We start from the raw sequence: 22,425 nt of genomic DNA, 5'->3' as shown, positions 1-22,425 counted from the left end.
TGAAACCAGGGAGTAAGAAAATGGCTCAAAAGCAATACCAAAGATGATTGAAAACAGACAGCTAAAGCTGTCAGCTCCAGAGCCAAGTTCCCAGCTGCAATACTGAGCCACACCATTCCCAGCTCCATGCGAATACATGGCAGCTTCACAGGTACATGGGGGACTGCAGCCTTAGTCCTTTCAGAGCAGTCTCTCTGGAGCACTACATTAATTGCAGCTAGCTTTGTTATGAACACTAGCATCATCTTTTCCAAACATCCAGACTTGTACCTTTGTTTGCTCTTTAGTTCAAGGTCTGCTGCAGTGGCAACACTGTGTCTTGTATCACTGGAGGCTACAACCAGGTGTATAACAGCTTCAAGTTCTGGCACTTGCTCAGCTTCAATGAACTTCACTATCCCCAGCTTACACTGTTCAACAGTGGGGAAAGTAAAGGCAGTGTTACTGACAAGAAAGCATGTTACAACAACCGTAGCAGTTCAGCCGTCTGAAATGATGGCTTCTGCATGCTAAGGAGAAGTTCACAAGCTCTCCACCTCTTTAGCAGCGCCCTCCTCTTGCATCCTGTCCAAGTAGTCACCTGTTGCAAAGTATCAGCATTACAATTAGGGATACTCTGCTACTTCTCTGCTAAAAAGGGACGCTTCATCAATGTAAGAGAGTTTTGCAATCTTACTATCTTCAGGAGGAAAATGCAAGAGTAGGCTGCAGTTGTGGTTGCTTCCTAACCAGTTCTGAGAAGTGCTGGCACCTCCCATCCCATCTCACTGTTGCAAAGTTCCATAAGGCATCATCTGAAGTCCCTCAATAAATTCCCTCAGAGCAACTAAAGACCTGGTCAGAATTAGTTAGGTATTTTCCCTCTGGCCTTCCATTCCTCTGTCTGCAACCGTCCCTGTTACCACCCCCAGTTCACTGAGGACCAGCCCCGCAGCTACGAGTACCTGTTCTAGCAGCTCTGGTGTCCATGGGCTATCTCCAATTACCCTTTTGGCTGCATAGAAGCTCATCCCTGGAGGTGGCTGAGGGATTCCAGGACCTCCCACACTACTCGATGAAGAGCCCTGGGCCGAGGGCATGTTTTGTCGACTCTGAGATTCATTCAATACAAACCTAAGCAGGTGGGAAAGGAGTTCCGTTAGAGGCTTTACCAATCCACATTGCCAGCTGAATTAGATGCTGGAATGGAGGAGGAAACATAACCTGTCCAACTTCACGTATTCCTCTTTAATTAATCCCATGCCTCCAACATAAGACAGATTTTTACTCAGTTGAGACTCAGCTACCAGTTATCCCAGCATATTCTACAAGAGCCATAATGACCTCATTATACTGTTTGAAAACAAACCTCAGCTAGGAAAGGGAAGGGTCCACTGGCATTTCTGCAGAGTTATCTCAGGTTAAGAACCAGAAAGAATGATCTTTTCTGTATTAGATGTCAATACTCAGACAGTACTACATTCCAGAAACTTGTACTAAAAGCTTTAAGAACATTTGTATGATTTCTATGAAAAGCGCAAACCTAACAAGGGAAATAATGGAGCATATGCAACACGATGAAGTGGCAGGAAACAGTCCTTGATATAAAAACCCCAAATAAATAAGATAATGCCTTGGAAAATAGAAGTTTTAGTGCTGGCAGAGAAGGAAAGCAAAAACCATAAAGGTTACCTTTATCTTAGTGTTTTCAGAGACTGGCTAGTCTAGCTGCCCTGTGCACATCTCCATACTCTCACAAAAGCCACTCTACCTCTCTCTACAGAGAGAAGCTGGTCAACCCTTGGAAGCTGGTCAACACATAAAGGCATCAAAATTGTAGTCCAGAGACCAACAAGAATTATTTTGTTCCAGACAGCTGTAATCTGTTCTGCATTCAGCACACAGGCAACAAAAGGAAGTTAAACAGTCTCAACAACAAGGGTAAACATTCATCCCAAGTCTCATTAGTTAAAACTTTAACACTTGAACTCGATTATGAGCTTTAAGCCCTACAGTTAGGCTTTCTGGTCGTTTTACTGCATGCAGAGTAGCAAGGATAATTCACAACTGGGCAATGACAGAGTTCTACCAGGCATAAATTAGCAGTAAACAGCTGTAAATGGTCTCACCCCAGGGAGCAAGACTTTAAGAGACAGAGATCCAGAGCCACAGCCTAGCTGAAGACACTGTCGGAGCACCTTCTGGGAAGACAATGAAACCTTCACCCCCACCCTCATGGTCTGAGAGTATTTAAAAACTGTCATGCTTGGTGAGAGTACAAAAGCACGGAAGGAAGTGAAGTCTCATTGCAAAGCCCAAGGACTTCATCTGCTGAAGCTACAGCCACTGCCATGTGGGGGTGAAGCTAAGAGCATAAACCTGGGCAAACTGAATGTGAGCTGTGAACAGAGGAGCAGGCTAGGCATTTTAAACTATAAACTGCAAGACTCTACATGCTCAAATGGTAAGGAAGTGGCCCCTGAAATATCTGATGGGAGCATAGCCTCCAGTAAAGCTACATGGAGAAACACCACATGCTCACTAATTTAAAAGTTATTCCTTTAGGTTAATCCACTTGGGTGAGCAAGAGTTAGGTACTCAGAAAAATCCTACAGGAATCAACGAACTGTCAGAAAAAAGAAATGTGTTCTATTGTTAAAATTATTTCTATTTTCTTTCAAAGCAAAAGGTCCCCTAGCAACACAACACCACTAAAAAAGTTAGTGGAAAATAAATTTTGAGAAAGTACTGATTTTAGACACTGTAAGATTCCTAACAAGCAGTGATCAGTAAATTCAAGTTGCTCTGTAAATCATTCTTGCTCTTGGAAACAGTGCTCACACCGAGACATGCCATTACAGTTAAACATTTTTCATCAGAAGACAGATGAAAGACAAATCTTATTATTAAACGTTCAATTCTGGAAAGCACATGTTTTCAGAGATTACGCTTGCTTATGACCTTGGAGGAATGAGCCTTAAAACTCAACTGCAGGAAGATGAACACACATTTTGATCTGGCTTCTATTTTAAAGGTTTGGTTATTTAACAGATAGCTCACATGTCTCATAGCTTCACTTTGATCCCAAAAGAGGTCAAGGACAGAATAGCATAACACCTAATTAAGTAGAAAAAAGACGTTTTGTTAAATAAGGAAGATGGTGATCCCATTCTTAAAATTAGGACCCTGCTTTGTATCTTACTGAAACATGTAACTGGCTTCATTCAAGCTAGGAAATAACAGCGTATTTTAAATGAGTTTCCAAGGGTGCAGTTTGTAATGTTTCACACATGAAGAACACATCAATACTAGAGAAGACTGATATTAACTCTTACTTACCCATAAGGCATAAGAAGAACATCCAACATAAAGTCCAAAAGCAGCTGTACAGTCTTTGGTTTTTCAGCAAGATTAAATGGAGAAGCTGCTGCTTTCAGTGGTTCAGCAGGGTATTTCATGTGAAAAAGGGTTGGTATTAGAAGATGCATTAGGCTGAAAAACAATTATATTTACTGCAACCATTTTTAAAAAAACACACCTGTTTATTCTTAACATTCAAGAGAGAAACCTTTAACAACAAACCTGGTCCTTAACAGCAAAAAAAATCTTAACAAAAGTTAAACTGATTCACAATCCAGTGACCTCTATTTGCCACCTCATGTACTTAAAAATGGAAGGCAGAAGATAAATTAGGATTTGCGCTTAAAATAGAACATATATGTCTGTGTGCATGCACACACACACATCTGGGGAGGTAAAGTCACTGCCTTTGTCCAGACTTTTAATGTTTTGTAATTATGCCACAAAGCTGCCTAAAGCAGAAGTTGATTAACGCTGTTCAGCTTCACCAAAGAGTGCGCACAGACAAATATATTGATTATATACCAGTATAGCCAGATTTCCCAAAGCTCTCTTCACTCATGTACTTGCTTTTTGGACGGGGCAAACCCATGGTCCCAGAGAAGACAATCAAGTATTTTCACACTGATCTCATGAACGGAAGCAAGATTTTAGTGCAAGACCTTTCAGTAATGTCACTTTTAAAATACCTTTACACTGTCACAGTGATGCAGGGTGAATTACAGTAAGATTTTAATGCCATTTTCCAGTGGATGGTGGAAACCCATATCAATGTAAATAAGAAGCAAGTCCATAATTAACAGTTTTCTAGAAGTTCTTAGTACACAGCAGCTCCCAACTTCAGTCTTTTTTTATTTATTACAACTCAGTGTTTCAAGTGAGTAGGAATTTTGGTTATCTCGCAATTTAAAGTGGCCAGTCTGAGACATTTACTGCTCTTCCTGTTGCTGGCCACAGGATATTTACTGAAGGTCTGGCCTTAAGCTGGAAATCAGAATTTGATGAACATGGAAGGGGATATGGACAAGCACACCCATCATAACACAGGCCTCTTATCAGACAGTGAGTCTGCTGCTGCAGATCCTGTCTATTATTACATTAGACTATATAAATTCTTTGTACCACCCAAACTACTGAATTGGTGATCCAAATTGTACAAACCAAGAACATCCTAAGCAATTAAGATCTCACCAAGGAAAAAAAATCTTAACAACCGATACAAATTATTTTACTAAAAAGATACCAACAGAATTCATTCCAAGAATAAGTAGTTATACCTGTCTTGCTGTGGTTGAGGTTTCCCTTCCATTGCAGTGAGAAGAGTTGGAGCCAATTCACATTGTTTTTCCACAGGCAGACGGGGGTATCCCATCTTAACATAAATTATGGTAAAATTCTAAAGGAGTAGAAAAAGCGCACAGTATTGCACCAGTGCGAAATAAATATCTGTTCTTTAAACTCTTCTTGTATGTTCTATTACATAGCTGGGTGTTGGAAAAACCATATGTTTTGGAAGACCGATTTCTTAATTCTAAGGCTCACTGGACTGACAGGTGTTAAAGAGGAGGCTCAGGAAGACCTACTCAAAAAGGGTTTTCTGAGTAGGTCTTGCTGAGCCTCCACTTTAAAAGGAGGAAAACAACAATGCAAAAAACCTTCTCTAGCTTCTCTTGTTCTCTGCGAATTTCACCAAAAGTAGCTTTACCTGAGCAACAGCTTCAAGGAAAGCAAATGTAATGAAATGTGTTTCTAAATTATCATAATTAAAAGCTGCAAATGCAATCCAAAGAGTCCAGTGATAGGACAGCAGAGCAATACTGCATTCTGGACTATCTAACTGCTATCATGTTGATCCAAATCCAGCCAAGAACTATAAAGGTAAGAATTATGTGTACAATGACGCGGCTGAAGGAAGTGTTGAACTGCGAAGCATTACACTTCTTTGTAGATGGCACTTCTTAAAATTTTATGAAGCCTCATGGCACAAAACAATATGCAACGCTCAGATACATGAATGAAAACATATTTTTGCCATGTCCAGCCAAAAGCACAGTTTATGTCAAGTTTGTCTTCAAACAAGATGGTTCTTTTACTGCCCTACAGAACCCATGCACTCTAGAAGCCCCTGGCCATTTGTAAAAGGTGAACTCCGGATAATCCTACTTGCTTAAACACAATCTGAAATTACTTCCATGTTACTGCTGTTTATGTCTAAATACTTCTCCCTCAGTTTCTAAGATGCTATATTTTCCATTTATGCTACATGGGACTGAACAGTGAAATGAGAAGGACAGAAAGTTTCCCTCTGACTTTATTACTTTTTCATGATGATGATTTGCAATAGGTCTACCACAGTTGAAATGAAAATTGTCCTCATAGTTTCACAAAAACATTTTAAAACTATTTTCACTTTTTAAACTACATTGAATGAAACCACCTAGTAAAGTTTCCCCACCTATAAAATAACATTTTTTTCATATTTTCTTGCTCAGCTAAGGTCCTGACCCTAAAAACACATAAAAATACAGTTCTCATGTCAGAGAAATACAGATATTTTAAGTAAGACTCTGATGCTGCATGATGTTTTAAAACCCTGATCCTGCACATACCAGGGTAAGGATTGGTAGCTGCTTGCAAAATGGAGCTTCTGACAATGAACAGACCCTCTACAATACAAGCAATGAAATTCATGAAATATCAAGAGTAATTGTCAGTAATTTGAACAGGATCAGTAGTGTAGCTGCTTTATGAAACTAACACCACCCACACCAGGCTATAAAGTTTAGTTTAAAAAAATCTCTTAAAACATCAACCTCATGACAATAACATACTTCCTAGGAAAACTAACAGAGCTAAATACAGGAGCTTTAAAGAATATTCTGCTTGTTACAAGTAAGTCAGCAACTATTCTTGGAAGAACAGACACTTACAGTGACAAAAGACACTGCAGAAGGATCTTGATATTGAACTAGCAATGTTTCTACTGGAAGCTGAATTTTTGGACGACTTTTGATGCGCTTATTCAGATGAACCAGCAGCTCCATGACCTGACAGGAAGAAAATAAAAAACTTGAAAGAACCACCATTAATTTTACTAATTTGGACTCCACATACCATTCTCAGTCCACTGGGCAGGCCTATTATAAACAAATCAGGCCTGAGCTTCCTGATTATTTAATCTCTAAGAAAACAGCAGACATCAGTTATTGTACTACTTTGAAACCACTCCGACACGTCTCAAGTCACCGTTAAGACGAACACATAAAAGTCCCAAACCATGCCACAACCGATAACCTCCATCAACCAAAATGTCAGGAAGAAATGATTACTGAGGATGACCAGTTCTTTCTACACAGCTGGTTACTATCCCTCAAAACTGAGCCTGGCTTGGAAATCTGCACTGCTGCTCTATCTTGAGGCTGCAGAGTAACTCCAATTCATGACACAGAACAAAAAAAAAAAAAAAAAAGAAGGAAAAAACCCCACCATAATAAAGCTATCAAATAAGTGTATGAAAACTATGTTTGGAGTGGAACAATGCAGAACTGAAATCCTCCAGGCAAGAGAAGAAGCCAGCAGGAGCCCCGTGAAGGTCAGGCGGGAGCAATGCGCAGCCCTGCCCTGGGCAGGCAGAGCCCTGGCAGCAACACCAAGGGGGCCAGGCAGCAGCTCTGGGGATGGCCCTGGGCTCAGGTGGGCAGCCAGCTGAGCAGCGGCCAGCGCGCACTGGAACAAGCGAGGTGCGGAGTGGTACTTTCTCATGATGAGGACTCTCTCAAGAGTTTGTGCAGTCTCTAACCTCAGAGGTTTTTCAAGACCCATCTTGATAAAAGCTTCAGCATCCTGGTCTGAACTTGTAATGGACTGTTTTAAACGGGAGGTTGGCCTGGACACCTTCTGAGGTCCCCTCCAAGCTGCATTATCCCATGATTCTACATCCCCATGAAGCAGTTTCTTAGCATAGCACCAGCAAAGTGTCATTCGTAAATCCACTAAATGAGATACCACAACTGCATGGAGGAACTTGAAAAACTGCAGACAATCTCCACTCTGAAACAATAGGTTCTGAGAAATCACACTGAACATCTGCATCTCGCTCACAAACCCTATCAGATTCTCAAGCAAGGTGGTGTAAAAATGTAAGTGACATTAAATGGAGTCAGCTCAGCTCCAGTAAAATCAGACAGAGCCAGACCTAGATGCATGTTGACTTCAGGCAATTCAAGTCAAAAAGCCAGGGTGGGCACACTGTCCGGTGCTTTTGATGTCTTGTTACCTTGGTCATAGTATGGTGAAAAAGCACCTACATTGCTGTCACTGAAGTTTGCCACAGAAACTGCAGAACTGCAGCTTCCTGAGCTGCATATGAGCTAAGACATCATCTTTGCCTCCACTCCATGACTAGGTATCAAACAAAATAATGTCCAGATATAATCCAGAGAAATTGCATAGCTGACGACAAGAATGTGATTGAGATCAGAGATAAGCTGACAAACCAAGTAATGCTGACAGCTAACAAATTTTGCTGCTGCAAAATTATTATAACAGCAGTCACAAATTCCTATTATTTTAGAGAGGAAAAAACTGTCTGCACACACTTTTTTTGTGAAGGAAGAGAAACATACAACTACAACAGAGTTTGAGGAACCTGTTCAAATTACCCATGGTGGCTGGTGAAAAAAGATGTGGCTGGATTTGGGTATGTGCGGGAGTTTAGCTCATGTCCTGCTTCTCTCATCACTAATATCAAATCAGTGCACTAAGGATCTCATCCAGCAGTACTCATTTGACCTGAATCGGGCAAATGTCTGCACTTCCGAGTATGACTGCTTCTTATGTTTTTGCTGGCTTCACATGGGCTGCAAAAAGTGACAACAGTATCCGGTCTGGCACAAATGCTGCCAGTGCATCAATACTTCTTGGAGCACATCTGAACCAGCAGAGCAAATTTACCCTGGATTTGTTCTTTGCATGACACTACTAGGGTAACTGATATGGTAGAAGACATCCTAGAGTTGAATTTAACTCATCTGTCAAACCGTGGCCTGAAGAGGGATTACCTTTTTAGAGTAATAGATTGAGAAGGTATAGGCATTGCAAACTTACCCACATAGCTAGACTACACCCTAGATCTGAGCATGTATGAGGACAATGAGTTCAAATTACTGAATGTTGCAGTAATATTGACCTGAGAGTCACAAAATTAAGGGCAGGGAGAAGACCAACAAAGCAGTACATTAGAGGCAGCAGGAAGAAAAATGGAATTTTAATTCCCCTTTCTATTCTAGCAGTACAAGCTTGAGGAGAAAGTTATTCTGGGGAGTCAGAGTAAAATTAGAGCATAGTCAATCCACCTGGTGTACTGAATGTATTACACTGTGCTTCTGAAGTTGGGTGAAAGGAAGTCCTTGTAACAACTGTATTGATCTACACTTCAGCAGCACACTGGCAACACACAGATGTTCTTTTTTGCTCATATACCTATACTATCAAAAGCTACACTGTCAATTCAATTAAAACGGTGTAAGTTTTCAAACCACAATTAACTATGTTGGCACACTTGGTTTTTTTGTTGTTGTCATTCTGTTTGGTTTGGGTTTTTTTTAACCACTACAATAATTGTGGGAGAGAGACATGATATGGGACGGCAGAGTTTTGTCACTGCCTATAGTCAGTCACAGGGTGAATAAAGAATTTGTCCTTTTCTTTCCATTCTATTTCATCTACTTTATTAGCCTTTATTAGATTAGTTTTCCAATCACCTGAGTGCTCAGGTAAAAAAAGCATATGCTTCTGTTCTACTTACATTGCCTTAACATGATTTTGAGGCTGGAGTTGAACAATAGGCACATTCTTTGCTGTCCACCAGGCAAAATTAGCACTGGAAAGCTAGGTATTTGTGTTTACCAGTCATTAGCATTTGAAAACGCATCAGACTTCTTAAGACATTCTCCCATCACATTAATGGCAAAGTAAGAGCAAGTAGAGGATCAAAAAGCTGAGTTCTGATTTAAGTAACAGAAAAAGGCAATGTGCACGTTGAACAGATTTACCTGCAGGTTATATACTCCAGAACAAATGTTCACTGACGTTCATTAGAATAAAAAACTGAGAGTCTTCCCCTCCCCTGTCTCAATGAAAAATTATTCTGCTATGTAAAAAATACCAAACAATTAACAAAAAAATCAACACACACAGAACCTTCTTGTTACATTTTTAATTTATTATGAAAACAGAATACTGAGAGAGTCAGCTTCCCTTCACTGATATGGTAAAAGCAGAATTCAGGGTAATTTCGTTGTCTGCAATGAATTTGACAAATACCAAGAAGTACAGGGAAGTGCTGTAACTGCTTATAATGTTATCATCATCTTGTATAGATAAAAATCTATAGTTTAAACACATAGAAGGAAGAAGAAACAAGTTTTATTTCATTACTCATTCTAACACAAAACCTACAATATACCAGAAGAATGCTGTGTGATTTTGAGAGGGCTCTTAAAATTTAATTTTCAAAGGAGCAGCCCCCCCACTTCCACGAATCTCACAACACTCCAAAAAAACAGACAACACATTCCAGTTTATGGAAAAAATATTATATAAAAATACCCTAAGAATTTCACTAGCTAGCTGGATGCCTTTCTTCACAGCTTCAAGTGCACATGATAAGCAGGGATTAGGAAGAACCCTCCATCTGAGTCGGAGGATCTGTCCTTCAGCACAGTGGAACGGCTTCACATCTATGGATCCACTTTCATGTAATCACTACCAGGAACATGTTTTGTGAAGAACTTTTAGAAAAATCTGTGTTCTGGTTACTTGCAGGTTCTGAAATCTACTCATAAATAGAGTGAAGGCATGATCATTTCCCTATTTCTACAGGATGAAGAGGGGATTACAAAAAGCTTCTTTTCCACCACCACCCCCAACAGTCCATCTGCACTCTGCTCAGAAAGGTTCTAGTCCACCTCTATCACCAGGCAGCTCCTTCTGATGAACAGCTGCAAGGACAAGAATTCACCCTTTGCTTTCTGATCAGCTGTTGAAATCTCTTATATTCAGTTTGCCTCTTCTGGGCACATCCTCCTGGCAGAACAGGAAACACAGCAGGTGTTCCTCTGCCCAAATCCAGACCAGGTCAGATCTCTTCTGCCATTAACAATATGTTCAGCGATCCCCTCATGCAATCCCACAACTGCTGTTGCACAAGACTTGTGCAAAAACACAGGCCTGGGAAAAAAACCCTGCTAGTGAACAGAGTTCAGCTCCCTGCTACAGAAGGCAGCTACATCACTGAATTCCTTCAGGTTCATATTAAATTCCATCTTCAACACTGTTCGGTCCTTGCCTTGCCACAGGAATAGGGGGAATGACCAGCACATGGTGCCAGGGAACTGGAGAGGCTGCTGCAGCTCCACACCCCCAGGTCCAGCCAGGAGAGGCACACATTCACCAGTGGGCGTCACTCCTAGAGACCCACACTTGCTCTGTCCCAAATCACCTAGGTCCATCCCTTTCCCTGCCTTTGGTTCCTCTACTAAACATTAGAAGGCTTGTGCAATCCCAAAATGCTCTTCCCCTGCAGCCCACTGTGTCCACCACCCCTAGGTAGCACACTCCCAGTCAGAAACGTGTTCTGGCATTGACTCATCTTGACGGGTTTCATGTCTGGAGAGTGGGGCTAAGGGTCTCCTGAGACATCCCTGGGAGGGACCTGGACGGGGTGCCCCTTCCTCTGAGTCCTAGCTCGAGTTCCTGCCTGCCATGGTGCCTCTGTGTTCCCCTGGGCTTGTGGAGACGGGCCTCTGGTGGGCTGACAGCTCCTATGATGGGCCTGGGAGTATCTGGGGCAGGGTATTACACAGATTTCTGCACTTGCTGTTGGGTCTCTGTGCTCCTTTGCGGGTGTGCAGATGAGCTGTTATCCTATACCCTGACAAAGGGAACTGAATTCCCTGGGTACATATTAAATTCCACCTCCAAAACTGCTTGGTCCTTGCTCCTATGCCTGTGTACGTGAATGAATTCTGTGATAAAGCTGCCTTCTGTACCAGGGAACTGAATTACTTCAGGTACGTATCAAACTCCATCTTCAAAATTGTTTGGTCCTTGCTCCTATTCCTGTTATCAGACAAGCAACTGACATCAATGAGCATGTCTTCACAGTCTTTTGCACACAGAAGGAAGCTTGCTCCACATGTGCTGTAAGTCAGGTGGATGCACAACAGCCCTGAACCTGGAAGCCACGGCAACTGCCTCTATGGCTGAAGTCTTGGTGTCAGGCTAACTCATCACTAGGTGGCCTCAACTGGAAACAAATGCAGCCTCCACACATCTGCAAAAGCCACACATCTACAAAAGACCTTGCTGATACAACCAATGACTGTTTTCTTTAAACCCTAACAGTTGTAGTAAACCCATTCTCTATCACACTCACAGAGAACATCCAAGTATAGTAAATCATAATACATCAGGGGCATTTCCTTCTCTCTGATCGGGACAGCACACCATTACGATAAATTGCACCCTTACCTTTTTACGAACGCCTTCCTGTGTGCTGGACAGCTTGAGGAGAACAGGGGGTAGGAATTTGGAAATAATGTTCTGTAACTGTTCATCTGTTTCTGCATGGCCAAGACGCAAGAACACACGTTCAAGTTGATCTGCAGTCAAAAAAAAAAAAAAAAAAAAGGGAAAAAAGAGAAACTGCTTGAAATTCAAAATTGCTATAGCAAGAAAACAACTTTTTCTGAACATCCCTTAATGGGCTTGTAAGAAATGCTGCACACAATTCTTAAAGTCCTTCCATCTCAAAAGCACTCAGCACAGATCCATCTTGTATTTTTAACACTAACTGAGCAAACTGTTAATGGCAGAAACCAGCCTGATATCTTCCAGTACTAGCCTCCACAATTACGTGGAGACCACTTCCTATCAGAAGCAATTGAGATATCCTTTGCTTCTTGCTGTGTTACAAATAGAGGCTAGAACATGTCCAAAGGTAAAATGGAAGGTTAGGCTCTCCAAGTCATTTCCTGTCCTTTCTGCTTTGACAGCAAAGGTGTCCGGCTCTGGGACTCCTAACTTTTGAAAATATCCACGTTCAGACCATGATGTTCTGTATCTCCACTAGTTAATCAGAAGGAAAAAAGATCTGGCCCATTCTTGTTATTTTTCTTGTTAAACCTAGAGTTCTGGTCATGCACAGGGACCCCATTGTTTTAGGAGCTGTGTCAACAGAACAAAAACACCAAGCACATACAACAGAACCAGAGACCAATTAAGTTAGTATCACAGAAAGGAAAGCACAAGTTACAAGCTTGGGGCAAGCCACACCATGGCAGTTGCGTACAAATAAACAGGCTGCACACCTGAAAGCACAAGAAAGAAGCTACTAAGTGAAAAACAAGTTCTCCAAAAGCTTGAGACTGCTGTTCCAGGGTAAATTTGATACTCATGGGAGTATTCATAGGACATCTTGACACAGGCTAACCTGTTCTGCCCACAACTTTCTGTTAAACTTAGGTCTTCCAGAAAATCTTTACAAAGCTGTACAAATGTTGACTGAATCGGTTACTGATTTGTTAGAATTTTTTGATCCTTTTTGCAAAAGACAGCATTACCATCAATAGGAATAAGATCACAAGCATGAAACACAGGACATACTGCCGTAACTTAAAACACAAAGCTCCCATTAATCACTCTATGAAGCTGCTGGAGTGTTGTAACAAATTGACCTTCCTCTAGCCAGCAGGTCTCCTCCCGAAACCCAGGAAGGAACACGCAAAAAAAAATTTTTTAACATCTGCAAAGAGGTAGAAGCTGCAACTCCTACAAGACCAAGAGAATGGGGGTGGGGGCGAGCAATAACATCTGTTTTCTCAGTGAGCTAGCAGAAGACAATTTCAAGAAAACAGATGAGACCAAAATCTTCTGTCAGCAGCTCAAGCACAAGGGCTGAGGACCATCTGTCTTTACAAGAAGCATGGAAGAGTCCCTATTTTAAGTGCCAGTGTGCAGCTGCCCCCACAGCTAAACGAGAAGCAAAGCGAAACCTCCTTGGCCAGACCGAGAAGAGTCCTTGTGCACGGACGGGATCAGGAGCCTCTCTCCACCATACTGCAGCACCGGTGGCCACGTACACGGGCAGCAAGGAGATCCGGGACTTTTGAAGAGACTACAGGTCTTAAAACAACCTACAAGGAGAAAACCATTCCCCCAAAGACTAAAGTGACCTGTTGCAAGCTGAGATTAGAAGGAGACCAAGGAGAACCCGCCTTCAGCCGAAGAGGATCACTGAGCTGGCTGCAAAGGACTACAGAGGCAAAAACAAAAAAGCACTGCTACAGGGCAGAGGTAAAGACTGAGGTGAACGGATATGGTTGGGACTTAAGTGAACAAAAAGGGTGTTCAAATGCAACTACTACTCTAGCCAGCAAACCTGTTATGGTGTAGCTGCAGAAGCCTTTACTGTCCTATTTTTAAATCTGTGCTATCCCCGTAGTAAGAGTCCTCACAGCATCATTCCTCCCCTGCCAGCTGCAGATTAAACATAAACATATCACTGCCAACGTTTTATTTTCTGCTGAGCAAATATGACAGGCAGCTGAAAAGACAGACTACAAAATTTTACTGTCAGGGAAATTACAAGCCAAAACTCTGCAGCACCTACAATGCAAACTGACTTGCGAGTCAATCTCTTGTTTAAGAGAGATTTCATGGAACAATCAGGCTGTCAGCTAGTCAAGGACTTCGAGACATTTATCTCATATTCCAATTTTTTTTTTAAATCCTAACAATTTCTTTCTCTCTTCACCTTCCCTTTTGTGTCATACTCCCCCTCCAGGGCCTCCACAGTGTCTCACGACCCCACCAGCACTAGAGGGCTGCTTAGGCCATGCCAAGCAGCTGAAATAACTCAAACAATGAATGAAATTATCAAATATTTCCCCTTGGACCTGGAACTCCAGAGGATCACTGCAGACCCACAATCCTCAAGCAAGCCAACTGAGGAACGTCCCTGACCACACGTTCCTTCACATGGCAACAGATCAGACTCAAGGGTAAGGAAACACGAGTGAAGTTGTTTATAAAGCCATTTGTTGTAGCCGCTGGACTTCACACATCTTCCGAATGGCACAGCAACCACTCCACAGGTGCCCACGGGAAGTGCAGCAATGCACTGAACTGCAGGCATCTACCCCATTTCCAGCCTCCTCCATCATTCTGTTGTTACAAGCAGCAACCAGTATTGTGATAATAGTAGAGATCAGGAGAAAAAAAAAAAAGCTACCCCCTTGTTTACGCTGCCTGTGAGATAGATTTATTATTTTTCCCATATCTCTGTTGCCCAGTCAGTTAAGCCCTAATACTGCCATCAGGTATCCTTCCCCTAACCACAGGCACAACAGGACTTTCAGCAAATTCAAGGAGACTAGTCGCCTGGTTGCAGTCAAGAAACTGGCCAGGAGTTTGTCAGAGCACTCTCCTGTGCTGCCGTTGCAGGCTGTATCCATAGCAGCAGGACAGGAAAACAAAGAGCTATAAACCCTCCCAACTGTTGGACATCAACCATTTTCTCCCCAGTTTTTATTCTACTAACAATTAAGACCATCTCTCAAGCTGACAGCATTCATTATGGGAAAGCATAAATCCTGGAGAATTAAAGCACCACACACAATGGTCCAGGAGAGGAGCGGGGGATGCAATATCTGGGAGTCAGATACTGTGTCCTACCTCCATGCGTGTTGCAGACCTGCTGGCTGGCATGGCGCAAGCTCCTTTCCTTCTCCGCCTTTTGTCTTCTCACAGCCTTCACCTAGCCTCCCTGTCCAGCCTGCGCCGGCGAGCAGACCACTACACATCAGGCATCAAGCAAGACAAAAAGGGTTTGCTCCCAACCCGTCTCACATTCCTACATCGTGCACTTCACAAGCTCTTAAGAACGAAGCCAAAACCTTCTCCATCTAGTTTTACAGCTCCTACTGCTGACTGCAAAACTGCACAGTTGTAATTTCAGGTGGGGGGACCACTAGGTTATATGATAATAAAAATAAGTAAAGCAAGAGGTCTAACTCGCTTTGCTACATACCAGAGGAAGAAAAAAAAGATACCACAAACCGTTTTGAATAAGCCTTAGCAACTGAAATCAACTACTACAGCAATCTTACCACAACTTGACAGCAAGAGCACTGAATTTTAATTAGAAAGCTTTACACATCTCAGTCTTTACCTTTGCTAGCCAACACTGAACTTAAAATGCAGTCCATGCAATGACACACTTCCTATAATTCTTCCTTCTGAAAGTTGGCTAATACAGTTAAAGGTATTTTTTAAAGTTTTCTGGAAGCACTGGAAGAAAGAAGTAATGGAGGAATGACATTTAGACATACAGCTTTACCCCCATCTAAAAATCCAATACTTAAGAGATCTGAGATTTTACAAAGACTTCTCCTTCCTCAGTCTCACATTAAACTCTCATCTCAAATTTAGGACTGTAGTATTTCCCTGGTATTAGGTCCCACCTATAGCACCCTCTGTATTAGCTAATTATGTATGTTTATAAAGTTACTTCCATAGTTAATCTACTGCAGTTCAACTCCGGTGAACATGGGGCTGGGGGAAGAACATGCTGTCAGAGGCAAAGGACCAACTTTTAATGCAGTCCAGAGAATTTACAAAAACAAAACAAAACAAAAGATTGCCATTGCCATTATTTTATTTACACAGGTGAGAAAGTCAAAGTGAGAGGGAGAAAGGAGGAAAGGAAGGAGACTTCACTGGAAAACCCTGTGCCCTATCCTTCAGGGCTCTTCAAAAACTGCTCCAAGAACAAACTTGCACGTCAGAAGCAATAGAAAAGCATAGGGCACACCAAGATCACAGTGAGCCTTCACTCCACTGTGGAGAGCCCCTTGCTCTGCCAGGGACTGTTGGAAGGAATAACCCAAATAAGATTAAATCACTACTACCCTTCAGGGCATCACTGAATTCATTATTTTTGGGATACTCTCGCAAGTTTCCCTTTACAAACCTGAAAGCTGGAAGCAATTTCCTGAAAGAAGGATGATTGCTATGGCACCCAGGATCTGCTTATGAACTATGTGCTAACCATAGTCCCTGTCAGACTCGCCCAGTACATTAGAAAGCACCTGAGAAATCACGTCTGGTTTAAGATGTAGTCTTAGAAACATCATATATGTGCCACAGCTATGACAGTCAACATTTTACTACGGATTAAAAATTAAAAAAACAACCAAAAAACCCCACAACCAAGAATGAACTGCATGAGTAGAAAAATTAATACCAGATAGTTTTATTTTTAAAATACATATGATTAAGTCCACGCAAAAATTTGTAACAGATATTCACGTATTTTGGCACAACCATAACTTCTTTCCATACTGCTGTGTAGTATTTTCACACAATATTTCATTTTTTGTGATGTTTTCTTGAAAAAAAAAGAAAAAACTGTTTACAAGAGGATGAACATAAATATGGCGAATTTAACAATGGGCATTGCATATGAAGAGACTTTCCCTTTCACTGTATGTAAAAGAACCAAAGTGGCAGGAAAACAAGATACATCTTTGTATCCCTACTTCCAGCAGCAGTGTCCAATTTATGTCAACAGACACGGTGTATTTGGAATTTGAAATCCCCAAGTTACCATGGCAATGTAGTTACCTATCTGTGAGAAAATGCATGTTTCACTTCTGGTTCTTTCCAGTCTCCATTTAAGACTACAAGGAGGAATATAGGTTTCAGCACTTGCGACCACACCTCATGCAAAAAAGGAAGGGAACAGATTTCAAAACACAGATAAAGTAATCAAATTTTACAAAAAAGTCATCTTAACAACAAGGCTTTAACTTGTGCTTCATAAACTTCCAAATCCTGCAACACTGGCCATAAGAAGATCAGAGTTATTTCTAAGTCTGTTACTACAGAATTGATCTTGCAGTCTCCCAAGCCAACAGCAAAACCCCAGCCTGCTCACTGAAACAACATGACCCTTCTTCCCGTTCTGCCACAGGGTAGCTTGCCAAAGGGAAGAATTGAGAGAAAGACACAGAAAGGATAAAGTAAATAAATAAACAGCTTAATGTTTTCCTTCCGATAACAGGGGCGTTTCCCTTCCTTTTTTTTTTTTTTAATTAAAATCACAGAAGTGAATTCTTTGAATGCTTGGCCTTACTGAGGTAGCTTGTTCACTGTTTACCCATCTTTTTATCAAAGAATCTCCTGTCAGTTCAGCTAAGTGCAGTTCCATTTCATGTGCCCAGGTTCTCCCCCTTGTCCTTACACAAGATAAAGAATCAGCTCCCTCTGGCATTCATAGATATTATGCACAGCACGTCAGTTATTCTGCACAGACCCCTCAGCAATGTATATTTGTGTAGTTGAGTATCAAGTGAAACACACCCTTCTTTTTATGAAAACTGACTCAAGAAACTACTGGGGCTAGGGTATGTCAAGCTAACTGTGCTTTGTAATTTAACTGATCACGGCAAAAGCATCCCAGGAACCAAAAAGAGAGTCTCAAGTCCTCTGCAAAACAGAGCAGAGAGCAGGGCAGCAAAATTCTGTCCATAAAGCCAGAATTTATCTTCACTTTCTTGAAAAGTGTCCTTTTGACAGATTAGTGGGACTGCTACATTAAAGCATTTCTAGAACTGTTTCAGTAAATCAAACAAAAAAACCCCCACCCTCCTCCAACACCTGAACTCTGTGTACATCACACTAGCATCCCCCACATTTTCTCCAAAAGGCCCTATACCAAATAAAGAGTACTGGACATAGGAGCGTTTCAACTTCACTGCCTGCATAGCAAGGGTAGTTTTTAGGGGCAGGTCCCTGCTAAAGCAAAAGCTCAATCAAACACACGCTTCAGTCCCTCCAGAGCTAAGCAGTTGTTTCTGCACTATTCCGCATGCAGAAGAAAGAATAAAGTTCTCATTTATTGTGCCACAACTAAAATAGGAGTCAAATTCTTGTTCAAATGGTGTTAGACTCTGGGAGAAAATATATCAGTGGCAAACAGTGAGTCAGGATTTGCTGGTGCTATTCCTGGCTCTACCAGTAACCCGTTGTGTGCCTACAGCCAAATCACTTAAGGGGGCATTTGTAAAAGTAGGTCAGTCGCCAGGTTATTTTACAAGATCTGACTGGAAAAGGCTGGCAAGGCCTGGGGGAGGGGGGGGGCATATTATCTTTTTTCATTCTATTCTTCTGTTTTATAGAAGAGCTTATATAAAAGCTTGAATAGCATACTGAAATCCAAATATTTGCAATATGCCAGGCTTAGGCTCTCCATCTGAGTGGCTGACTATTCTTACTCAAGATTAACTTTCCCTTCTCTTGCATCTGAACTCTTACAGCTTCAGGGCCAATTTACTGATTTTGCATTAATTTTTAAACTGCCATGTCTCTATTCTTATGCTGCCTTCAAACAATTTGTCCTCTAAAATTGTCAGCACCCTTGTACAGAGTTTAAGCAAATAGTAAGAGTTTACGTGTTGTTTGACTGGAGCTATACATCAAAGCTTCCTATAGCCATGTGCATATAAAGCAAGGAAAACTGTTTTTCCATCTAAAACTAACAGTAATTATTCTTGTTATTTTGGGACCACTCATCATCCTAAAAAGGAATGGATCTCTTTCCAAATATGCCAAAATTTAACTATTTAAATGTATCAAAAGACAGTAGGCCCACATGGAGGCTGTTTGGTTTCCCTCTCTTTCTCTACATGAAATTACTCTTTTTCCATTAGCTTTAATTTTTACTTAAGACTACAGTACCTTCTATTCAGTGACAGATGAGGTACTAGGGAAAAAACCAAAACAGAACAAAAAAAATCCACTCTCTTTCCTCCCCCCCTCCAAAAAAAGATTTCTAACCAAAGCAATAAAAATCGCTCAATTCTGAAGGATGCCATGGTCAAATAACCTGAATGACATCATGTAATTATTAACATGAATCTCAATCTAAGGACATTTGTCCTTTCAGGGCAGCTTAACACAAAGGGCTGCGTAGCAACCAGCACATGGCTGAGGGCTAATTTTTTGCAGGATCAGATTTGGAGGCTGGGAAGCTAGATTACACACAGATAAAAGCCGAGGAGTTACAAGCAAGAGATCTCACACTGACCGGTTTCACCAAGGGGAATCATGTTAGCATTGTAAAACTGACAATAGAGTCTCTTGGATGACAGCAGCAGTGAGGTCTTTCACGGTCACGATCACAATTTATCCCAGTTGTCAATGGAATAAATAGCTTGGCATTTGTGTCCCCCGATTCAAGGATCAGTGTAACCGAAAGATCCTTCTTACTCCGCCATGAGATCCTGGCTCTTTGGGTACATAAGGGACATGCCCACCATTACCATATGCCTCATTCTGCTCAGCCTAGTTCCAGTAACATCTAACAAAGAGCAGAACAAGGATGTTATCTACACAGCAGCACACCGAGAACAACAGAAAAACCCAAGTGACAGATCACACAGAAACGCCTTAGAGCTGAAAGCCAATAGCACAAATATGCTCAAAGTATTTCTTCTGCCCTTTCTCTCCGGGGGTTGCCAAGTGCTATTTCAGGGCAACCAAGGGCCCTCGCACTTGGCTGAGTCATACGTTATCTTGCCACGAACCCTTCACGGTTATCCAAGAACCAGCTCTGCTCCCAGACAGGAAAAGCAGGGAAAGGAAAACCCTTCTTTAAAGTTGCACACGCTTCCCCAAAGAGAAGCTGATCGTTTACCGCACCGGGCTGAGTAAGGGATCTGGAGGTGACAAGAAGATCCAGCCGGATCGGCTTCCCCTGCCCCGCACGCTTGGCGGCAGCGGCTGGCACCTCCGCTTCTGGCTGCTCCCATCATGTGCCGAGAGCCGCAGAGGCTGAGGATGTGCTCACACACCTACCGGGAGACACAGCACTGCGCTTGCAGCGCCTAAGAGGTCTGCGCGAACCCACCGGCGTTTCGGCACTCGCTATTTTTACACTGCTTCCGCAGGGAAAGGACAGTGATCGAACAGAGCACAGCGAGTGCCGGCAGGCAAGAGCTGCCGCTCGCCCTTCCAGGGAGCGGGGCTACCGGACCAGCGGGCTGCCGGGGCCACCCCGGCACCGGGGGCAGGGGAGGGGGGGAGGGTGCTGCCGGCTCCGCGCCCCGCCGCCCCAGGCCCCGCCGGCGGCCGGCCCCGCGGGCTCCCTCCCTCCCCCCCCTCCCGGCGAGGAGCCACCGCCTCCTCCCCGCAAGGTCACGCCGCCGGCCAGCGGCGGGAGAGGGCGCAGGCCCCGGCAGGCCGCAGCCAGCCCTCCCTGCCGGCGGGGGGGGGGTGGAGTGGGGCCGGCCGCCCCTGCCGCCGCAGCCTTCGGTTTCCGCTTCCCGACATGGCGGGCCGGGGCCGGGGCCGGGGCCGGGGCCCGGGCCGGCCCCCCCCCCCGCGCCGTTCCTGCCTCGCCGGGCCGGCAGCTGGGGCCCCGTCGCAGCGGGGGCGCCGCCGAGGAGAGCGCCGCCGCCCCCTCCCCCCCCCGCGCGGGGACGGCGCCCGATCGGGAGCCCCCGGCGCCGCGGCCACTTACTGAGCTCGTCCTGGGCAGCCGCGGCGGCCGCAGCCATGTTGCCAGCTAGGGAGGGAGGGGAGGCGGTGAGAGAGGCGCCGCAGCCGCCCGGCCCCGGCCGCTCCCCGCCTCCCGCCCCTCGCCTCCGCCGGCGGCTCGGCACAGGCACCGGGCCGGCTCCCCCCGCCTCCTCCGCCTCCCTCCTCCTCCTCCGCCTCCCTCCTCCTCCTCTCTGCGGCTCTACCCCGACGCCAACCCCCGCAAGGGACGGCGGGGCCCGGCGGCGCCCGCCCTCCCGTCACTGCCGTTTTATATTTAGAAAGAGCTGAGCCATCGTCCCCGCCGCCCGCCCCCGCCGCGCACACGCACCGGCCCGCCGGCGCCGCTCGGGCGCGCCGGGGGGGGGGGGTACACCGGCCCTCCCTCCCCACCCCGCCCGCGGCTCCCGGTGGGTCCCACGGAGAGGTGCAGCGGGGGCAGCAGACTGACCCGAGTCCGCGCTGACCTCCATGACGGCCGCGGCGCGGCCGCGCTCTCGAGCGGGGCGGAGGAGGCAAACGGCCCGGGGAGCCGCGGGCGGCGCAGCTGCGCCCCCTCTCGGCCACCGCGGTCGCCAGCCGCCCGCGGGCGGCGAGCCCCGCCCACAGCCTGGCGCAGGCTCCGCCCACAGCCTGGCACGGCCCCGCCAAAGCCCTGCCACAGCCCCGCCCGGGCCCTGGCACGGCCCCGCCCACAGCCTGGCACGGCGCGGCCCGCAGGCCGGCGCAGCCCCGGGCCCTGCCGGCGGCGTGCGGCGCGGCAGCCCTCCTCACCCGCCCGCCGGGCTGCGGCTGCCTCGGCCTGAGGCCTCGGTGCCCGTGCTGGCAGCGGCAGGCACAGCCGCTGGACACCGCCTCCTCCGACCACCTTCCCTGGCACCGCCGCCTCCCGTGCTGAGGTGGCCGTGGGTCAGCATGCGTGACAAACACATCCATAGGAATATCTCTGGTTTTTTGAAGAAGGAGCAGTTCCGTACCGTTGCTGCTGAGCTATTGTGTTCCAAAGTCATTAGCTAAAGGGAGAAACCTGCACCGTGAAGTCCCTTACGTGCCGGTTTGGGGTTGCTGAGACTGCGGGAGAAAGGCGTGACCACCCCGCAGCATCCTTCTCCCGAGCTAGTCCATGCCGGCTGTAATCTCCGTGAGGTACTTGCCTTACCGGCAAGAGGCTGCAAGACACCCCCGGCATGTACCTGACGGCAGGCAGCGTGGCGACCGTTTGCCAGCTGTTTTAATGCTGCCTGCAGGCGGCATGGGCTCAGCCGATGACCTCTCCCAACAGCTCCAGAGCCCGTTCTTCTTGGCAGAAGTGAGCCCCGGGTAACACCGTGTCAAAGAACTAGCTGCTTTCTCAAGTCGGGGCGGGAGGGGGACAAAACTGGCGGTGGACAGGTTTTGCTATATTTGTTAAGCTCCGGATCTGAGGAGTTGAATGTCAGCCTCCAGCACTGAGGGGCTGGACTCTTAATGAGCTCCAAAGAGGTG

General features: G+C 44.9%; 1 protein-coding gene across 5 annotated transcripts in view; it reads right to left on the bottom strand.

Moving 5' to 3' along the window:
- Nucleotides 1–21,493, bottom strand: part of ECPAS (Ecm29 proteasome adaptor and scaffold) — a 66,221-nt gene extending 44,728 nt beyond the window's left edge. The window contains exons 1-7 of one of the 5 annotated variants that reach the window (XM_030003551.2): nucleotides 21,392–21,493; nucleotides 11,872–12,002; nucleotides 6,270–6,386; nucleotides 4,617–4,735; nucleotides 3,319–3,471; nucleotides 945–1,113; nucleotides 271–410 (exon numbers count right to left, since the gene is read on the bottom strand). In XM_030003551.2, the coding sequence (XP_029859411.1) occupies nucleotides 271–410; nucleotides 945–1,113; nucleotides 3,319–3,471; nucleotides 4,617–4,735; nucleotides 6,270–6,386; nucleotides 11,872–12,002; nucleotides 21,392–21,413 (851 nt within the window). In that variant the 5' untranslated portion in view covers nucleotides 21,414–21,493. Of the gene's footprint in view, nucleotides 1–270; nucleotides 411–944; nucleotides 1,114–3,039; nucleotides 3,059–3,318; nucleotides 3,472–3,864; nucleotides 3,947–4,616; nucleotides 4,736–6,269; nucleotides 6,387–11,871; nucleotides 12,003–19,489; nucleotides 20,379–20,923; nucleotides 21,057–21,391 lie in introns of those variants that run through there. The other 4 variants (XM_030003550.1, XM_041120650.1, XM_041120651.1 and 1 more) reach the window with 4 other exon arrangements.
- Between the last annotated feature and the right edge of the window lie 932 nt (nucleotides 21,494–22,425).

Source organism: Aquila chrysaetos, chromosome Z (assembly GCF_900496995.4).
Source record: "Aquila chrysaetos chrysaetos chromosome Z, bAquChr1.4, whole genome shotgun sequence".
NCBI classification, from domain to species: Eukaryota; Metazoa; Chordata; class Aves; order Accipitriformes; family Accipitridae; genus Aquila; species Aquila chrysaetos.
The sequence above is the reverse complement of the archived record's forward strand: the minus strand, read 5'-3'. Positions and strand labels throughout refer to the sequence as shown.